At 41.8% G+C, this 19,336-nt stretch overlaps 1 protein-coding gene across 1 annotated transcript in view; it reads left to right on the top strand.

The window, feature by feature from the left end:
• ext1b (exostosin glycosyltransferase 1b) overlaps window positions 1-17,597 on the top strand; it is a 108,989-nt gene extending 91,392 nt beyond the window's left edge. Inside the window, exons 9-11 of the mRNA XM_014177609.3 lie at window positions 6,432-6,592; window positions 7,348-7,519; window positions 13,368-17,597. Of these exons, the coding sequence (XP_014033084.1) occupies window positions 6,432-6,592; window positions 7,348-7,519; window positions 13,368-13,553 (519 nt within the window). The 3' untranslated portion in view covers window positions 13,554-17,597. The remainder of the gene's footprint in view (window positions 1-6,431; window positions 6,593-7,347; window positions 7,520-13,367) is intronic.
• The last annotated feature ends 1,739 nt before the right edge of the window (window positions 17,598-19,336 follow it).

Here is a 19,336-nt window from a genome sequence, read left to right as displayed (position 1 = left end):
TACCACCCCAAGATATCCCTGCACAACGTCTCTTTGTGCCCCTACTGGATGGAAACTACAAGTGTAATGGCTGTGCTCAATGCAATGGCACTTATAAATGTAGATCCTTCAAACACCCCCAAACAGGGAAATCTATCCCAATTAAAGGTGTTATCACCTGCTCCACTAAGGCAGTTATTTATCTTATAACTTGTCCTTGTGGTAAAAATGATGTGGGTTAAACAAAGAGCCAATTTGTAAGTCGCTCTGGATAAGAGCGTCTGCTAAATGACTTAAATGTAATGTAAATGTAAAAGTATGAATCTCGAAGCATCGTAGCACCAATAGGTGCAAAAATTTGACTTACCCAGTTGCGGCCCACTTTTTGGAAGCAAACCACTCAATTTCGTCTCTACGTTACATTGGCATCGAACATGTCACCCTCCCTAGGAGAGGGGGTGACCGCGACAATTTATTGTTAAAACGAGAGGCTGCCTGGATCTTTAATTTAAAGACCCTTGCTCCCTTCGTTCTCTACGTAGACTTTGATCTGAAGCCATTCTTGTGATTATTGTGACTTTGCTATTGTAAATGTTTGTAGGCTTATGTAGCCAAATTGTATCTATGATCGTACGCTATCCATTTATGTTTCTTGTATGCCATTTTAATATATGAGAATTAACCAATGATATCAGGCCACACCCGTCCATGATTACAGACACCTGTGTCTGTCTTTTGACACTATATATAAATGAGTCACCTCGCTGTGTTTGTCATTATACCCTGATAGCTTGTCTGTCGAAACGATGGACGTAAAATATTTTTGCATCTGAGCTCCTAGAGTGTGCGGCTCTCCATAATTTTTTTTCAAGTGTTTTACTCCGCTAGCCAGCACCTCGCCTAAATAGGTGTGCGTCTCTTTCGTCTCTAGTTGGTTTGCCCCAAACATAATGCTTTGTAGTCAGGACAAAAAGTTTATTTCTTTGCCACATTTTACTTTTACAATGACTTTTGTGCCTTACATGCTGTCCTCAGCGCTCGTGTCGCGTGCGCGGCAAAATAAATGTACACGTTATTAAATGGTGTTCAATCATTGCACCCACACTGCTTGCGCGCCAGTCGCTAAAATATAAATTGTTTCTTTTTTTGACGCTCAACTTGTTCCAAGTCTGGCCTGTCCCATCTCCTCATTGGTTTTTAGGACCATATACCCGCGTGGGTGATTGAAAGATTAACTTAGGTCCACACCCCGGTAAATTGTAGTAATGCTGTAAAGTTGGTTGCCAACGCCCATATAAGGTCCAAAGAAGAAAAAGAAGCCTGAAGGAAGGAGGAGAGATGAGAAACGAATTCTGTTTACCCTTTTATCTGTGGATTAATTGTCAGAGTAGAGGACCATGTGCATTTCAGGTAAAATAACAACCCAATGTTTATATACCAGGACAAATTATCTAGCAACGGCAAGCTAGCTAGCTAAATTGCCATAAATGTTTAACGCTTTTTTGACCTGTCCCCAAAATAATATAATTGGTTCAGAGTTTGTTTTGATATTTCAACCTGCGTGTCCTGATCGGGTCTGGTGTGGGTGAACAAAATCAACTTGTGCGCAAGGGCGCACGCGGACATGTGGTTTGGTCAGCATGTTATTGCAAACAGGCTGCACGTTTTGGAATGTTTTTATTCGTACAGACTTCCTTCTTTTCACACTGTCATTTAGGTTAGTGTTGTGGAGTAACTACAATGTCGGTCCATCCTCAGTTTTCCATCACAGACATGTAACTCTGTAACTGGTTTAAAATCAACATTGGTGAAATCCCGGCCAATGTTCTGGTTTAACGCCGATGTGCAAAACCAATGTCAAAGCTGACGTGCATACCTATATAATGACATAATGACGCCACATAAAATGTTGTGCAACACAGCATTCCTAACTTAGCCCACAATGTCTGCTGTGTGGATCGAGCAGTCAACAAGTCGAGCAGTCATTTGAAAGAGTAAGAACATTTCAGCGAGACAACTCAGTCAAAATTCATTAAAGCCAATATAATGGAATTCATTGCCCTTGACAATCAACTGTTCTCTGTCGTGGGTGATGTTGGCCTTCGCCGACTGGTCGAGCACCAGTACACACTACCAGTGCGCTATTTTTCAGATGTTGCCCTACTGGAGTTACACAGTAATAGAGTCACTGCTATTAGCTTCACAACATACATACTATGGAATGCTGTTTGGGTCTTTGCGTGTCAAAGCTGTACAAAAAACTCTGCAAACACCGGCCACGAACGATGTGTTTTCACATCGGTAATAAAGCATAATTTGTTTGACTGCAACTTCTGGGGTAGCTAGCTTTAGCTTTGTACCTAGCTAGCACCAATACAACCAGCCTGAAAACAATGACCAGTAGAAACTGCAGTCATTTTCATTATTCTTAGCAATGATTTAGGAATCCTTGTGAGTAAGTATTAGCTAGGATGCCACTTGTTGTTCGCCTATTGAAATTGAACTTCAGTTCATGAAAATAAATAGCTAGCCAGCTACTTAACCCTGTTGCCTAAAGCTAACGTTAAAAGCAGCCAGCTAGCTTCATCTGGTTAGTGAGGCTCGACCGGGTTGTGTTGTGAAGCTAGCAACCATAAGGATTAGGCACAATAGAGGAATTTGAGGTTTGCCTTCAAATAAAAGTATGTCATTGACAGTGATGCAAATTAATACAAATAGTAGAATTATGCCATACTTTTATTTTGAAGGCTAACCGTAAAGTCCACTGCTGTGGCTAATCCTTATTGTGGCTAGCTTCACATAGATGGGTCTGACCACCATTAATCAAATAACAACTTTCTTATAAATTAGGGTTATTTTAGATGATGACACTCAGCTATCTAGTTAGCTAGCTAATTATAGCTACTGAAACAGATTGTTGTTTTGCTATGTTTTTGTGGAAGAACATTGTTTGCATCCATGAGCTCGCTAGCTTTTGTTATGACCTGCACGTAGGTGCGCGAGACAACTTTACCAGCCTCATAGCATACATATGAAATACAAGTGATAGTGTAATCCATGTATAATAACTACGTAAAAATGTATGAACACGCTAAATTATTATGTGACCTGCAGTCATATTCAGGTCCTGATTAGTCAACAAGCTTAATTGACACGTCAAACAGTGTTAAATAGTATATTTTGTGACACGCAAAGACCCAAACGGTGTTCCATAGAAATCCTGGTTGGGAATGAAACGATTGAACAAATGACCAACGAAACGGCACAGCACAGAAATAGGTTTTTATTATGTTTTACTGGTAATGGGGACATACCTAAATGGCAACAAAATAACTTTTTGGTCAGTGTGTGTGTGTGTAACCTTTATTTAAATAGGCAAGTCAGTTAAGAACAAATTCTTATTTACAATGACGGCCTACCCCGGCCAAACCCGGACGATGTTGGGCCAATTGTGCGCCGCCCTATGGGACTCCCAATCACGGCCAGATGTAATACACCTGGATTCGAACCAGAGGCTGTAGTGACGCCTCTTGCACTGAGATGCAGTCCTTAGACCGCTGCATCCATGTGTGTGTGTTTAACTGTCAACGACATTCTAGAATGCTTAAAAGGCCGCAACATTTTTTTTATATTGGTTATCGGTATTGTTTTTTTGGCAAGGAAAATATCGGATATCGGTATTTGCCAAAAATGTCATATCGGTGCATCACTTATTATTATTATTATTATTATTATTATTATTATTATTATTATTATTATTATTATTAAGTGATGCGTAGGACTATTAGGCGTAGGCAACAGACCTGGACGATATGTCATTTTAAGCGATTGAAGCGTTCTTCGTGGTGCTGAAAGGACAGCGCCAGGATTGCACTGTGATGTTGAACCAACTTTTTAACCTTTAACTTGTGGTGCTGAAGGATAGCTCTGCCATTTGGCCAGTTCAGGAACAACAAAAAAACTACCATTTTCATTAGGCCTATAGCCTAATAGGCCTACGACTACTTGGTATAGCTATTTGTAGACTATAGCCTAATGTAAATACATATAGCTGAATATCATTGCACTGTTTGAGAGGAGAGCTTTTTTTGCGAGTAGGCATTTCAGTTTGTCTAGCTTGCACGCTGTATCATAAACTTTGATTTGATTAGCTTGAACACATGGTTACAATATACCTTATTATAGAATAAAATAAAACGGCTGAACTATCAATTCCTAGAATTTATTTGGTAGATTAAACATGCTATCAAATCAATTGACCAAGTAGTGAGCATAAATCATTACTACGTAGAATTGCAGAATATTCGTTTTCACCATAAAACTGGTATTTTGGAGTGGTGTATTCATGCGTCACAATAAACTGTAACCTAAATGCATTATTACCTCCGAATTGGCCCAAATTTACATTTTCCAATTGCCCACCCTGACATGCCAAGCTAGATCGAGCCCTGCGTCTCAACCAATAGCCAATGTTGCTGTGTCCACTCTGGTTTGGGTGTCCTCGGCGCAGAGTGGTGTCGCCAGAACCATGTGGTCATATATCGTTCTGGGTTCCACGAACACAAAATGCAATTGTGTTAGTTGTCCGTAGCTTATGCCTGCCCATACCATAACCCCACCACCACCATGAGGCACTCTGTTCATAACGTTGACATCAGCAAACCGCTCGCCCACACAACGCCATACATGTGGTCAGCATTTGACAGGCTAGTTGGATGTACTGCCAAATTCTTTAAAACAATGTTTGAGGTGGCTTATGGTAGAGAAATGAACATTAAATTATCTGGCAACAGCTCTGGTGGACATTCCTGTAGTCAGTATAATTGCACGCTCCCTCACCTTGAGACATCTGTGGCCTTGTGTTGTGTGACAAAACTGCACATTTTAGTGGCCTTTTATTGTCCACCGCACAAGGTGCACCTGTGTAATGATCATGCTGTTTAATCAGTTTCTTGATAAACCATCCACCTGACAGGTATGGCATATCTTGGCAAAGGAGAAATGCTCACAAACAGGGATGTAAACAAATTTGTGCACAAAATGTGAGTAATAAATGTTTTGTGCGTATGGAAAATGTCTGGGATCTTTTATTTCAGCTCATGATTCATGGGACTAGCGCTTTACATGTTGCATTTTATATTTTTGTTCAGTGTAATTTATACAATTTTCCAGAAATAGTTTCACCAGCTTTGTGTATTCTCAAAACTGAAAAAAGTGAGGGAGCGCCACTTCTCTGTGCTCCAGGCAGCACTACACGCCTGACAGAGACCAAGCCTGACTGGCCTTATGAGAGTACAGAAATGGGGAGAAAGAGAGTGAAAGTATAGTGAGCTCCAAACCTACCTCTTTCACTTCCTCACTGTTGTCTCGCATGCAACTTTCTCTTCCCCCCCTCTCTTATATAGTACTCAGGGGTCCATCTTTCTGTTATTTTGCCCTCTTTATCTCTAGCAATTTCTCATACTCTTTCTCTATCCCTCCCAGTCCTTACACTTTTCTTATGTTCACTCTTTCTCTCCATTTCTTTCTCTCCCCATCTCTCTGTTTAATTGGCATCTTTTATCACGTCGCGATCCCCTGCATATTGAGGAAACCACCGTTGTGACTGTTTTTAATAAGGATTTAATTTCTGCTTCCTGGGGTGGCTTTTCCCTTCATTCCTCAAGCTGAGTCAGGCACACAGTTTGGCATAACACCATGAGAACACAGATGTTGCCGAGACGAGGTTTTGAGTGGGAGCCCATAAAGGCTGTTTTTGGGGTGACCCTGTGGCTGTTATTACACACTCTTAATTCCGTTTCTGGTGGAGGCGCTGTCTGTGTCCCAAATGGCACCCTATTCCCTACATAGTGCACTACTTTTGACAGCTTTTCCCCTATGAGCCCTGGTCAAAAGCAGTGTGCTCTTTTGGGTGGAAGGTGTTATTTGGGACGCAGGCTCTGTCTGGCTGCTGCCGGAACCAGGCTGACCCTGTCTGTTTTCTCTAATTATTTATTTAAATGCTTTGATCAACCAGCGGGAGGTCAGCCAACTGCAGAGGGCTTTTGAAAACACGTTTGTGTGACGATGCATTCGAGAGAGGGCGCGTATCTGTCGATGCCTCTGTGCATGGTCCCATAGGGCGGCGCACAATTGGCCCAGCATCGTCCGGGTTAGGGGAGGGTTTGGCCCGGGGTAGGCCGTCATTGTAAATAATAATTTGTTCTTTAAATGACTTGCCTAGTTAAATAAAAATCAATGGAGACTGTGCATTCATTGAGTGTATAAATGTGTGTTAAAAAGATACTTTGCGAATTTGGCTTTGAGGCCCTTTATCTACTTCCCCAGAGTCAGATGAACTCATGATGTCATTTTTATGTCTCTGCATGCAGTTTTGAAGGAGGTTGCTAACTAGCGCCAGTGCAATGACTGGAATCCATGGTGTCTGCTAGCGCTTTTGTCTTCCTCCTCAGGTGGACTTTGCCTTCACGGTGTGGCAGAGCTTCCCAGAGAGGTTGGTGGGCTACCCGGCCCGGAGCCACTTCTGGGACAGCAACAAAGAGCGCTGGGGCTACACTTCCAAGTGGACCAACGACTACTCCATGGTGCTGACCGGAGCTGCCATCTACCACCGGTACAGTAGGCTACAGTACAAGCTCCAGGGTGACGTTTCCCCTAGGTACAGATCTAGGATCAGCTTCCCCTCCCCCCAAAATGTAAAACTGACCCAAGATCAGTGTATAGGTGCAACTTCACCCTGTTCAACAGTATAACACTACCAGCAGTGCTTGACTCGGACTGAAATAGGTGCCGGTACTTATTTTGGGTGCTGGTACTGTTTATATTTAGGTGCAGGAGCTTCACAGTACTTTCTGAGCTAATATTCTATAACAGGTGCAGGAACTCAGGCATTTGAGGTGCCAGTACCCTTTTCTGGTAAGCTCCTGCCCAAGACAAGCACTGACTACCAGTGGAGGCTGGTGGATTAAGAATTCGGATGACGGGCTTATTGTAATGGCTGGAATGGAAAGGTATCAAACACAATTGAAAGTGACATAAACCTCCACTGAACACTACTGTAGGAAGTAGCCTGAGGCCACATACTGTACATCAGTCATGTTGAGTGGTGCATCGTGGATCCTGTCCCAACCCTCATTACATTCTTTTTCATTGTTGTTCAACAAAGACTCATTTCAGCACTGTTATAAAACTGACATTGAGCTGCTTGATTAGCTTTTAACTCAATCAAATCAATCAATCGATCCAAACTCTAATCTTGAATGAGTCCCAGGTCTTTCCAAATACCTCCAAATCTCCCTCTCAACTCTTCTTCTTCTCCCTCTCCAAATATTACCACTTCCTGTTCACTAACTTATTCTTCCTCCTCAGATATTACCACTTCCTGTACACCAATTTCCTGCCTGCCAGCCTGAAGGGCATGGTGGACCAGCTGGCTAACTGTGAGGACATCCTCATGAACTTCCTGGTGTCAGCCGTCACCAAGCTGCCACCCATCAAGGTCACTCAGAAGAAGCAGTACAAAGAGACCATGATGGGACAGGTATGTATTATAAGACATTATATACTGGGTAGTTTGGGTACTGGATGCTGATTGCTGAAACAGCATTTCAGCTGTGTATATCTGACAATATACCACGAGTATGATGCAAAAATACTAGTTTACGGTTTTATTTATGTTTGTAACCAGTTTATAATAGCAATACGGCATCTCAGGGGTTTTGTGGTATATGGCCAATATAACATGGCTATGGGCTGCATCCGGGCACTCCGCTTCTCGTTGTGAGTAAGAACAGCCCTTAGCCATGGTATATTTAAGCAATAAGGCCCAAGGGGGTGTAGTATATGGCCAATATAACATGGCTAAGGACTGTTCTTAGGCGCGACACAACACACAGTGCTTGGATACAGCCCTTAGCCGTGGTATATTGGCCATATACCACACCCCTTGTGTGTTATTGCTTATTTATAAACTGGGTGGTTCGAGCCCTTAGTGCTGATTGGCTGACAGCCGGGGCATATCAGACCATATACCACGGGTATGACAAAATATTTATTTTTACTGCTAGCCATTATAAACCTGGTGTTTCGAACCCTGAATGCTGATTGGGTGAAAGCCTTGGTATATTGCCCATATACCACATACCCCAAAGGTGCCTTATTGCTATTATAAACTGGTTACCAACAAAATTGGAACAGAAAAAAAAATGTTTTTGTCATATGGTCTAATATACCACGGCTTTCAACATTCATGGTTCAGAAAATGTGCTTGCATCGTGCCTAAGAACAGCCCTTAGCAGTGGTATATTGGCCATATACCACACCCCCTCATGCTTTATTGCTTAATTATAAAATGGATGGTTCGAGCCCAAAATGGTATATACCAACGAGTATGAGACATTTTCTTTTTACTGCTCTAATTACGTTGGTAACCAGTTTATAATAGCAATAAGGCACCTCAGGGGTTTGTGGTATATGGCCAATATACCACAGCTAAGGGTTGTATCCAGACACTCCACTGTGTGGTATACTGGCCATTTACCACATTTACCCCTCGGGCCTTATTGCTCAGTTATAGCATGGCATTGTTGAATACTCGTTTCTGATTGGCTTGAAAGGCAGTCTAGAGCGTGCATTATTTAAGTGATAATGCCCTCGAAGCCGGTGTTTGGAGGATATATTGGCACGTGTCACTTTTATACAACAGGTTACCAACATATACAAATAATGATTGACATATTTTCATAAATGTTACTTTGAATTTATTCATACTAAACTCTGCGTTTATTTTCAGAAAACTTAACATGTGTAAATATGTGTATGAACATATCAAGATTCAACAACTGAGACATAAACTGAACAAGTTCCACAGACATGTGACTAACAGAAATGGAATAATGTGTCCCTGAACAAAGGGGGGGTCAAAATCAAAAGTAACAGTCAGTATCTGGTGTGGCCACCAGCTGCATTAACTACTGCAGTGCAGTACTTTAACATACACATTAACACACAGAAACAGTACACCCTCCATATAATTCACATCATAGGCCTAATAGTACTGTAGAGCTCTTTACTTGCACACAATATAGCTGGGTCACCCCGTCCTGTCCCTAGGGGTCCACCACCCTACAGTGCCCCCACTCAGCTTTAGGATCTTAGTGAAACATTCATTGTTGGTTTCAGGTGTGTTAGGCAAAGGCCAGAGTGACAACAGTACAGCAGATCCCCAGGGCCAGCACTGTGTAGCCCAGCAGCTAGGGATTGCCTAAATCTCCCCTGAAGTAGGCATGTTTTCAGTACAGATTCCCTTTTGTTGTGCAATATCACATATAAGGTATCCAGATCTTATGAAAGTTGCACAGTATACCCTTAATCTTAAAACACATGTACTGATACTGTACATAACTTTTAATTTCTTCCATACATTGTGGGAGGATAACCAACCATCCAATTAATGGCAATGAGTTTATTAGTCATTATAAATCTTTGGTTACACAAGTTTCTTCTAATACGTCTCCAGTATCAACATTTCCAAGCAAACAAAAACAGGGAGAAGGAGAATCTGAAGACATGCTTAGATAAAAGAACATACTCTTTGCTAGAATTCAGACAGCCTTCACAAGACCCCAACATATGCAAATATGTCCCCGTTTGTGCTTTACACCTGTGGATGATATTCCATTTCACTGGCATATAGTACGTTCTATGGATGGTCTTCAACTGTAGTAATTTATGTCTGAAATGATATGAACATGACTGGGCATTCTAACATACCTGTATCCATTCATCATCATCAATAGTGTCTCCCAGGTCTTCCTCACATTTTTGTTTGACATGTTTTGTGTCATCAGGAAAAGCCTCTATCAACCCTTGATACAGTTTGGAAATCAACTTTGGAGGTTTGTCAGACTGCCTTAAAATAGCATCCAGCTTGTCCAGTGTTTGCTGGACAGAGAACATAAAGTGTTGTATCTTCAGAAATGCACCTCACCTCCGTCACAGACTGGTCTTCCCTGGCTGCCTGACCCTGTTGAAACCCCTGTCACCATCTGATCCTCCTAAAATGAGGCATGACAAAGAATTACCTTGGTGTACATTTATACATTATATTATCCCAGAACAGAATCAATGGTTCAATAACTGAAATGACCATTATTCCCAGGTCCCAGACTGTAGCTTTAAACTGCTGTCCTGTAGCTACTGTCCTGTAGAACTTTGTATCATTCACTAAATATACTGCAAAATTCCCCTGAGCTCCGTAGACTGGTCCTCCCTGGCTGTCTGACCCTGCTGGGACCCCTGTCACCATCTGATCCTGCTAATAAGCACTTGAGAGCTGCATTCCCACGGGATGCCTGCGGGACCTGCGGGTCCCAACAGAGATCATTGCGGAGCGGTCGGTATTTTTCATGCTGCTGGCGGTCAGACAGATGACTTTGGGATCAAAAATATTTTTGTTGTCCCACAGATTATTTGGAAACGGCCCTCTTTCTGCTTTGTATGTGTTAGCCTACCTATTGTATTAAAAGCACATCTTTTTTGCATTATTCACACACTCACACTCGCTGCTTCAACTTCAGTAGCCTACCTCTCCTAGTTGGGCTTGAGAGTTCAAGTGTGCCCAGTACAGTATGTGTGATCTCATTGAAATAGAGTAGGCTGCCTACATGGGCAGAGAATCACATGGCAGTTAACTTGAATATGAAATTAACTTCAATCTGATTACACTGTAGTGTACTGTCTGTAAATGAATATTGATGAAGTGAAGGGCGCTCAACCAACGTGAGTTGAAGTGTAATATAAAAAAAAATGGTAATCACGATTTGAAAAGGAAAAAGCGCAGGGCGCACATAGGTTAGACTGTGTGCCAGGGCTTCCCCTTTTTATTTCCAACAAGTTATCATCTATTTGTCTCTGCCTGCAACTCAGCCTCCTAAAAACGTAGCAAGTGTCAGTCATCATTCTCGCTGCCACCAGTTCAGTAGCCATACCTGCGACATCAGGTGGTCTCAATTAAATAGAGCCGTCTGTGTGGTCGGGGAAACACGGGACAGTTATCTTTCCAAGGAAATGTACTTCCTAAATAGGCCTGTGATTAGGCTATACTTTATTACATTGTGTAGAAATATGGCTAAATATTGATCACACATATTTCTGTCTTCCCACTCCTTAAAGGTAGGCTATACAAATAGCTCAAGAGAAGGTGCAAGTCTCTCCAACTAATGCTCTCTTCAAACGACATCTAGCATATCAGCTGATATAGCCCAGTAATAAAATGTAAGGGCCATGTGAGAATCTCTGGTAATTTAACCTATTTCTTAAAATATTTTTGTGCATTTGATATTGCCTATAGGGTGCAAAATTGCTGGGACCATGTCTGGCAAGTGAGCTGCGTCACATTCGCCTAAAATAACATTGCGGTTGGGTTTGGGACCAGTTCTTGCGGTAAGTTAGCGGGTGGGAGTCGTCCAGAAAGCCGCACAGACTTCCACTGTGCACCGTGACAGTGAAGCCTGTAACATTAGAGTTGTTTATGATTGTGTCAGTGTGAAAAGCAGGGAATTTTGCTCAGGAAACTGATAGATCAAAAGCGTTACATTGACATACTGACTAATACAACACACATTGATATTCTGAAGTTCTTTCGGTGCACTCTTCAAATGTTTGGCCGATGGTTTCATCGTTGTATTCAGGTCTAGTTTGATAGCTACTGTAAGCCAACTTCTGGCCAGCTCTCTCTAACGGTACATCAACTGGCGAAAACTTGCCAAATTCATTTACTTCTGAAACGTGACACAACAAAGGCTACAAAACATGTCCATACAAACAACTGCTGTCAGATAGCGATATGAGATGGCCATCTCATATAGCTATCTGACAGATAACTAGAGGCTTAGAGCTGACCTGGCTGTGGTAGCTACTCATTAGCGTAGCTTATTCATTAACTTCAGTTGAGAGGGGATGAAACATTAGCTAACGTTACATGTCGGTTACAATACTAGCTTTTTTTAATGTTAAACAGCAGTTACCTTGCCAGCTACATCACGCAACTAAAGATTAGCCAGTTTCTATTCCTTTTAGTACTCGGTGGTGTAGCTGGTAAGGTAACTGCTGAACTATAATCAACCAACCTTCCAGAGGCTTTGCCTTCACACAGCCTGTCAGCCCGCTCTGTGGGGTCCTAAATCAAGTCGGCTAAATACAGCAAACAGCCTACCCAAACACTCGGAGGCGTCTGCATGGTCCTAAAGCACACCTATCCCCGTTTTGTATGACATTCCAATAATAAAACTGGGAGGGACAAAAATGCCATTTCAGAATGTGGGGTTCCGCCCTTCCCCAGTGAAAGTTGTGCCCCTGATTCACAGAATAATTTGATGGCTATGAAGTTCATTCTTACATGTTTGAGCTGCTTTTGAAAGCAAAGATCGAATTGGAAACTTTATTGGCGTTGTTGAATTCATTTTTCGTTATAGCAAGCTAGGACTGATGGTTTGGTTAGAAAAAGGGTTAAACTCCACCACTTTTCAACCTCATTTTCAATATCTCCAGCACAATACCAGTGTCGGCATATACATTTTGTTGAAAAAATATATAAAGTTAAAACTTTATCTTCAAAAGTTTAAACTTTATAAAAACTGTGATTTTCAAACACTGAGATTTGCGGTGCCTTGGGGTCCAAGAAAATGCCCCTGCCTTGGGCTAGAAACTCGTTGCCGGTTTTGAAAATCACTTTAAAACCGGAGTAGACTGTAGTTATGATAGTTTTTGTAGGACATTAGCCTAAATGTTACTAATATTTTATCAATTAACCCACTAGCAGCCATCATATTTACAGTTAGTAATCTAGCTAAGTGTTTTGAGTTCCCACTTCCTCATGTAGTGAATAATATAGCCTAAAGGCCAATATGCTCAAAGATGTCGGCAAATTCTCTGAAGAGCCAAAAATAAATCTAATAATTCTGGATCCTATTTTGGCAGGTTGCATATCAATCATGGATTTCCTGGATATGTTGGATGAAATAGTTTACATTTTTAATCATAGGCTTCAATCTCAGTTGTCTTACTTGGCACTGGAAAATAATTGTCTAGGGCCCTGCCGCTAATGTAAAGTAACTGTCCATAAAAAAAGGATATATAAATAGTTACATTCATGGCCAAATTACCTTTTGTCCATATCGCCCAGCTCTAGCACCATCCCAAAAATGTATTTATCGCTGATTTATCATTAAAGCAAAAAATGGGTCAGTTTATCACTATGGATTTTTGGTCATATCGCCCAGCACTAGACCCCACCCAGCATTTTGAGAAACCCTGATATGATTTAGTGTCATGACGTGCTGCTATGATCTAACAATAACTTTGTCTTTCTCTCTCCTCCCGCCGTGCAGTCGTCGCGGGCGTCACGCTGGGCTGACCCGGACCACTTCGCCCAGCGGCAGACGTGCATGAACAAGTTCGCCAGCTGGTTTGGCGGCATGCCCCTGGTCCACTCCCAAATGAGGCTGGACCCGGTGCTGTTCAAGGACCAGGTCTCCATCCTGCGCAAAAAATACAGGGACATCGAGAGGCTCTGACAGGACGTGCGCCCCCTGCTGGAAAGGCCGGGGGAGGCGGTAGCGGTAGTAACAGACAGACTCGCTGGAGAGCAGCCGTAGGAGGACCACGACAGTGGCAGTAGGACAGTCAGCCAACCTGGAGCCTGATCCTAGGGGGGGCGCTACAGCTCTGTCTTCCACTCAGCACATTGCCAATGACCACAGGACTTGACAAGCGAAATTGCGGTCTCTGGAAAACTACGCGCACACACACACACACACACACACACACACACACACACCCCCCCCCGGATATACAGATCTATAGTATGTTCACATAAACACACAAACTACTGACAATGAGACTCTTGGATATAATATTTTTTTTTTGTATGAATGCCACAAAAGGAGCGAATGACGACAGACTTTCCTGTGACTCGTGCAGGACGGTAGAGGAAGGGAGGTGTCCAACATGACAATCCGACCTCAGATCGCCGCCCCGGACTGGTAACCTAGACTCAATGCAACCCTTCCTAACCTCACCTTGACCCCCTTCATGACCTCCCTATGTCTGCTTCAGAACCCCTGACGCAGAACCCCTGACGCAGAACCCCTGACGCACTCACCACCAGCCCCGGACCCTGTAACTATTTTTTTTCCTTATTTTTCGATTCGTACTTCCCTCCCATGTGTTCACTGGGGTTTGAAGCGTTGGCTGTCTTATCTTCCTAAGAACTGTTCCGTGATTTAATCAAATTCAGCATTTGGCGGTCAAGGTCGAGAATGTAGAGTTTTGTTATTCTTTTACTGGAAGGACAGTTTAAAAGCCGCCATTTTCAAATTGTGCCACTCGTATTGCCATGCGGCAGTCACATAACCCACAGAAACATGAACTCTATGCTCATTCCTTAAATTTCAGATAGTTTGATTTCTATTTCTGTCAGATTTATCACAATGATAAGCCTTTTTTTCCTTCAAAACTCTCAAAAGCAGTGTTACTTTTCTTCTCATGTTTTTATTTTCTCCTCAAAAGTTCAGCTCCAGTGTGTGTACAGAGGCTAAAAGTAAGCTCATCCAACCATAAGCCCAAACAGAGTACTTTCCCTCCGTCGGAATGAGCAAAATGAACATTTCTGGATGAAATGGAGCAGAACACTGCCTTCTAAACCAACCCCTTTTCACCCATTTATTTCCCCTTTATTGCTTACGAGCACTACCGTGGCAGAAAAGCATGCTAAATTTAGAACCTAAACAGTTCTTTAGCTGCCTGCGTCATTTCCACAGGAGTGTTAAAGAGATTTCGGAAATGTAAATGTGAAACGCGTCCGTTGTGCCATGTCCCCGAAATTCACATTAGTGCTGCCTTTTTAAAAAATTGCTTATTGCACATATTTTCCATAAATCGATATCGAAAGCAGTAGAAGATACTATATAGTTGAAATGCCCTCTGTAATATTTGTTATTCTTCCTAGATTCACATCGTAATGATGCTGGTGAAATATAAGCCTCAAAGCCATTCGATAGACAGACATCTCCTTCACCATTCGTCAGGGGACATATGTTTTGTGTTCAATTAGAGAAAGCCATTTCATTTAAAGTGTTGGGTTTCCCTGGGGAGCAGCCCTTGATGAAACCTTCTGTCTCTATATTTCCCATCATGTCTGACTCTGCTCTGGATGCAGTGACCCACAACCTTGACCCTTTGGCTCCAGGTTTACAGAGAAAAGACAACCAGCTCCCCCTCACCTAAGCCTTGTCGTTGTAATGTTTTTCACTACCGTCTTTGTTCGTCATTTCTGTTGCGCCAAGTCTTCCTGTGATGCTGTTGTACTCGCAATACTAACTCATCCCATCTCAACTACATTTGTCCTGACACATTTTTTTTGCCAGTCATTGGTAACAGGTGTATTGTGGTCGAATAGGGAAAAAAACGGTTTCTTTTATTGATCAATTTCAAGGAAATGGCTTCAAGAAATGTGGAAGTTCATGGCTGTATGGTGATATCCTATTGTGAAGAGGCTTTTGCCTTTTTACCACGCCAGAGCCCTGCCAGTCCACTCGAACAGGTACTTGAATGTCTGAAGACTTGAAGGAGCGTAGTGTGCTTTAGTGACCTTTTTATTGTGAAGGTGACTGAACTTAAAGGGCCAGTTTCCCGGACACAGATTAAACATAGTCCTGGACCCAAAAATATTTTCTCAATGATGTTCCATTGAAAGTTAATTTTAGTTCAGTACTATGCTGGATCTGGCTCAGGGAAACCGGATAATAGTTTGTCAGCTGTGAGCCATAGCTCAACTATCCATTTTCTTCACCCCTCCCCCCCCCGTTCTATCCGCGTCATTTCTTATTGAGGTCGTTATAGACTCCTTCACATTTGATTTTGTTTTCATATCAGGATACAATCAATGAAGGTCAGTGTCCACTAGGTTTATACATGGCCAATGAGTTGACATTGTCATCGGTGGGCCTGGGCTATCTACTCTTGCCGTTCTCACAATGTCATATGTGATATTATCATCATCAACACGTAATACTACAGTACAGATTAGATTTAGTAGCTGGTATATTGTCAGCATATAGTTTTTTCACTACATTTTTGCATATGTTTTGTATTTTCTTTCAGGAAATGTACTCTGGGAGCTGGAGTTTGGAATGAACTTGTATGATTTGATATTGGCCAAGAGAGATTTACGTTGTATTTGGCGCTGACTTACAGCAAGCCTTGGATCTCTCGGCACTAGACATGCATCTCAATGGTTATGAAAAGCGTTGGTCCCCGTTTGAAGTTCAGTAAACCATCTTTGTTTGAATTCATGTCAAGCCTTCTTATGATTGTCTGAACGTGTTGTTATCATCTCAAAAGAGAAAGTCCCCAGCCTTGCACATTGACTTCATAGGTGAAACCAGAGACATTTCAGAAGATCTTAACTCATTTCTGTACATAAACATGTATATTTATTTTCATATGTGAACAAAACCAGACAGTGTATAGTATGAAATGACAGGGGAAAATAACAGGATTTCTTGGCTGAGGGAACAGTTGATGAGCAAAAAGATTCTGATTTCGTAAGTTGTACATTTCTTTTTTTTCACATTGTTGTCAATATATATTTTTTTCATTTCCACTGAATAAAAACATCCCTATGTCGAGTAATTGCAACCATTATAGAAATACAGTTTCCATGTCATTTAATTCAGAATCACCATGGAGACGAGATGATACCAATAATCTAGAATTAGACTTGCTGTGAGCATTTAGATTCTGTGAACTGTATTGCGAAAGCAACCAAAGACTATTTGGAAACCAATATGCAGCCGGGTCTCTTGTAACAGATCGAGGATTTTTTTGTTGTTGCTGTAATATGTGTCTTCTCAGATTCACTGTAATGTTTGTCACTGTCCACGTCTGCATACTCATTGATGCTTCTGGGGAAACTGGCAACTCTCTGACCATATCTGGTACAAATATAGTCAACTCAAAATGGTAATGTTGAATGAAATAGACATATGACCTTGTAATACAACACTAGATGTCTCAGTTAAACATATCCTTCCATAATACCATAGGATACCAGCCATTCTAATGGTTTAGCAATGCATGGCCTCTCAGTGTGGTTGGTTGGATGTGCAGGATGGTTACTGTCCTTGATTGTGCCTTTTTTATTTTTTTTTTAATATAAAATGTTGGTTTGTGAGCTCATGATAACACACACACTGCCATTTTGACCGTTAAGTCAGTCAGAAGAGGAGCACCATATAGGGGTCTCGTTAATCTCGACATACACTGGAGTTTCATCACCACTTTGTTTCATCCACGACACTTCTGTTCTCTGTTGGATACCAAACTGTGTTGACGACCAACAACGCGCCTGCATGACCACTTTTTCTATGGAATTATTTATCAGTACTTAACTGTATCACAAACAGACAAGCTATTTTTAATGACTTAATTTTCAGCTGTCCTGATGCCTCCCTCCTACCTTGTAATTAACAAATTAATTTTATAGGGGTAATAAATGAAATAGAAAAATGAAGATTTTGTAAGAATGATTTATATAAAAAAAATTACATTTGATCATAGATGCGTGAGTGTGTCTTCATTGCTTTGATGCGAGGTGTAGCCTGCTGTTTAATATAAGCATAGTAATGTCGGCAAATGATTTGTTTAGAATGGTGCAGAAACGAGGAGGCCCATTATTACAATAAACAGACAAATCAATATACTGTACTTTCAACTGAATGAGAATGTATTCCTTGTGTACCATACAATGATAGTCCTTCACCATTGTCCTCAACCATAACCAAGTCGGAATTATACCATTGAAGAGAAATTATGATCCACTATCCAGCGATTGATTTTTACTTTGTGGAAGGAGCATCTTTGCTTTTCTCGCAATGTGCGCATTCCAAATGGCACCATATTCCCTACATAATGCACTGTTTTTGACCGGAGACCCATAGGCTCTGGTCAAAAGTAGTGCACTATATCGGGAACAGGGTGCCATTTGGGATGGATACTATGTCCTCTACCATCTCCCTGTGGACAATAACCTCATAACACAACTTGGATACGACCCAAACCAGCTTCTAAATTATTTATCGGAATCGTATCTGAAGCTGATATTGATATTAATATCCGAGGCCTGATAGCCCGCGGCATGCCCTTTCTCTGTTGTCGGCCCTAGTCTCCTCCTTTCCGCCCAGGGCCGTCCCTAGCCTTATAAGCAAAACAAAACAACCTTGCTGGCAACTTTTTAGTGCCGCCCTCTTGGCGATGGAGAGAAAAATGTGAAGTTTTGCCATGGGTTTGATAGAAAAGTTTGCCGTTTACAAGCCAATTTCCTGCAATTCTATACATTTTGCCATGACTGCGTGACTATCAAAATCAATGGGGGCCTCCTGGAGGTCAAGGTTCCTGGGCACGTTCCCTGCTTACCTGGTTGGTAATTTGGCCATGACGTTTAGATCGCTAGGCAAGTTAGTCTAGACAGCTATGTAAAAAATGTGACATGGGTTTAGAGTGACTGTAAGACGACTACCTGGGCTACCTACCCCACATTCCTGACGAGTAGTTTTGTAATGTTTTTTTCCGGTTTCTATTCCCTGTAACCATGTATAACACTTATTAAAGTACTATTTTAATTGCTTAAAGCCCCTGTCTCATGTTGTTGCACTACCACACACTTACGTGATGTGACAAGCCCCTCCACCGATGGTTCATGCTATCTGGGATCCACAGGGAATCTGCCTTAAGATGGCCATCATGGTAAAGACTACAAGGCCCAGAACCCCCTGCTCTACAGGTCACCTGTCCTAATTTTGGTTTAAATAGGCAGCACCTGGCCTGCACTGAGAGCTCTCCCACATGGAGTTTGTCATTACTGTTTATAATTAAAAGCCTTTATTTTGCCTGAAACTTTCCCCCTGAACCTTTGAATTGTGATCTCCTTGCCTATTCATGGTTCATTTGTGTGGTCAACCTTTGGCTATGCCCAAGCATTTATACATCTCTTATAGGAATCAAAGCCACATCCCTGATGTAGCATTCACTAGCACACTGGGTTATTCATTTCTTTGGCTCATCAAATCTCGTTGATTATATGTTTTATATTTTTGATTTGGCATGTTTGCGATATTAACTTGAACAACAATATGTTGGGAACGGGTCAGTGTGAATCTCATTGTATTTCCTTGAATATCTGCGGTTCCTGCCCTTGTATATTCTCCTCTAGTGCATTTTGAGGAGGCAAGGAGATAGGAATCAGAGAGCAACAAATGAGATTCACCCATCAAATTGAAATCCCAATCAAAGACGTTAG

This window comes from Salmo salar, chromosome 27 (genome assembly GCF_965601325.2).
Source record: "Salmo salar chromosome 27, fSalSal1, whole genome shotgun sequence".
In the NCBI taxonomy this organism is placed as follows: domain Eukaryota; kingdom Metazoa; phylum Chordata; class Actinopteri; order Salmoniformes; family Salmonidae; genus Salmo; species Salmo salar.
The sequence above is the reverse complement of the archived record's forward strand: the minus strand, read 5'-3'. Positions and strand labels throughout refer to the sequence as shown.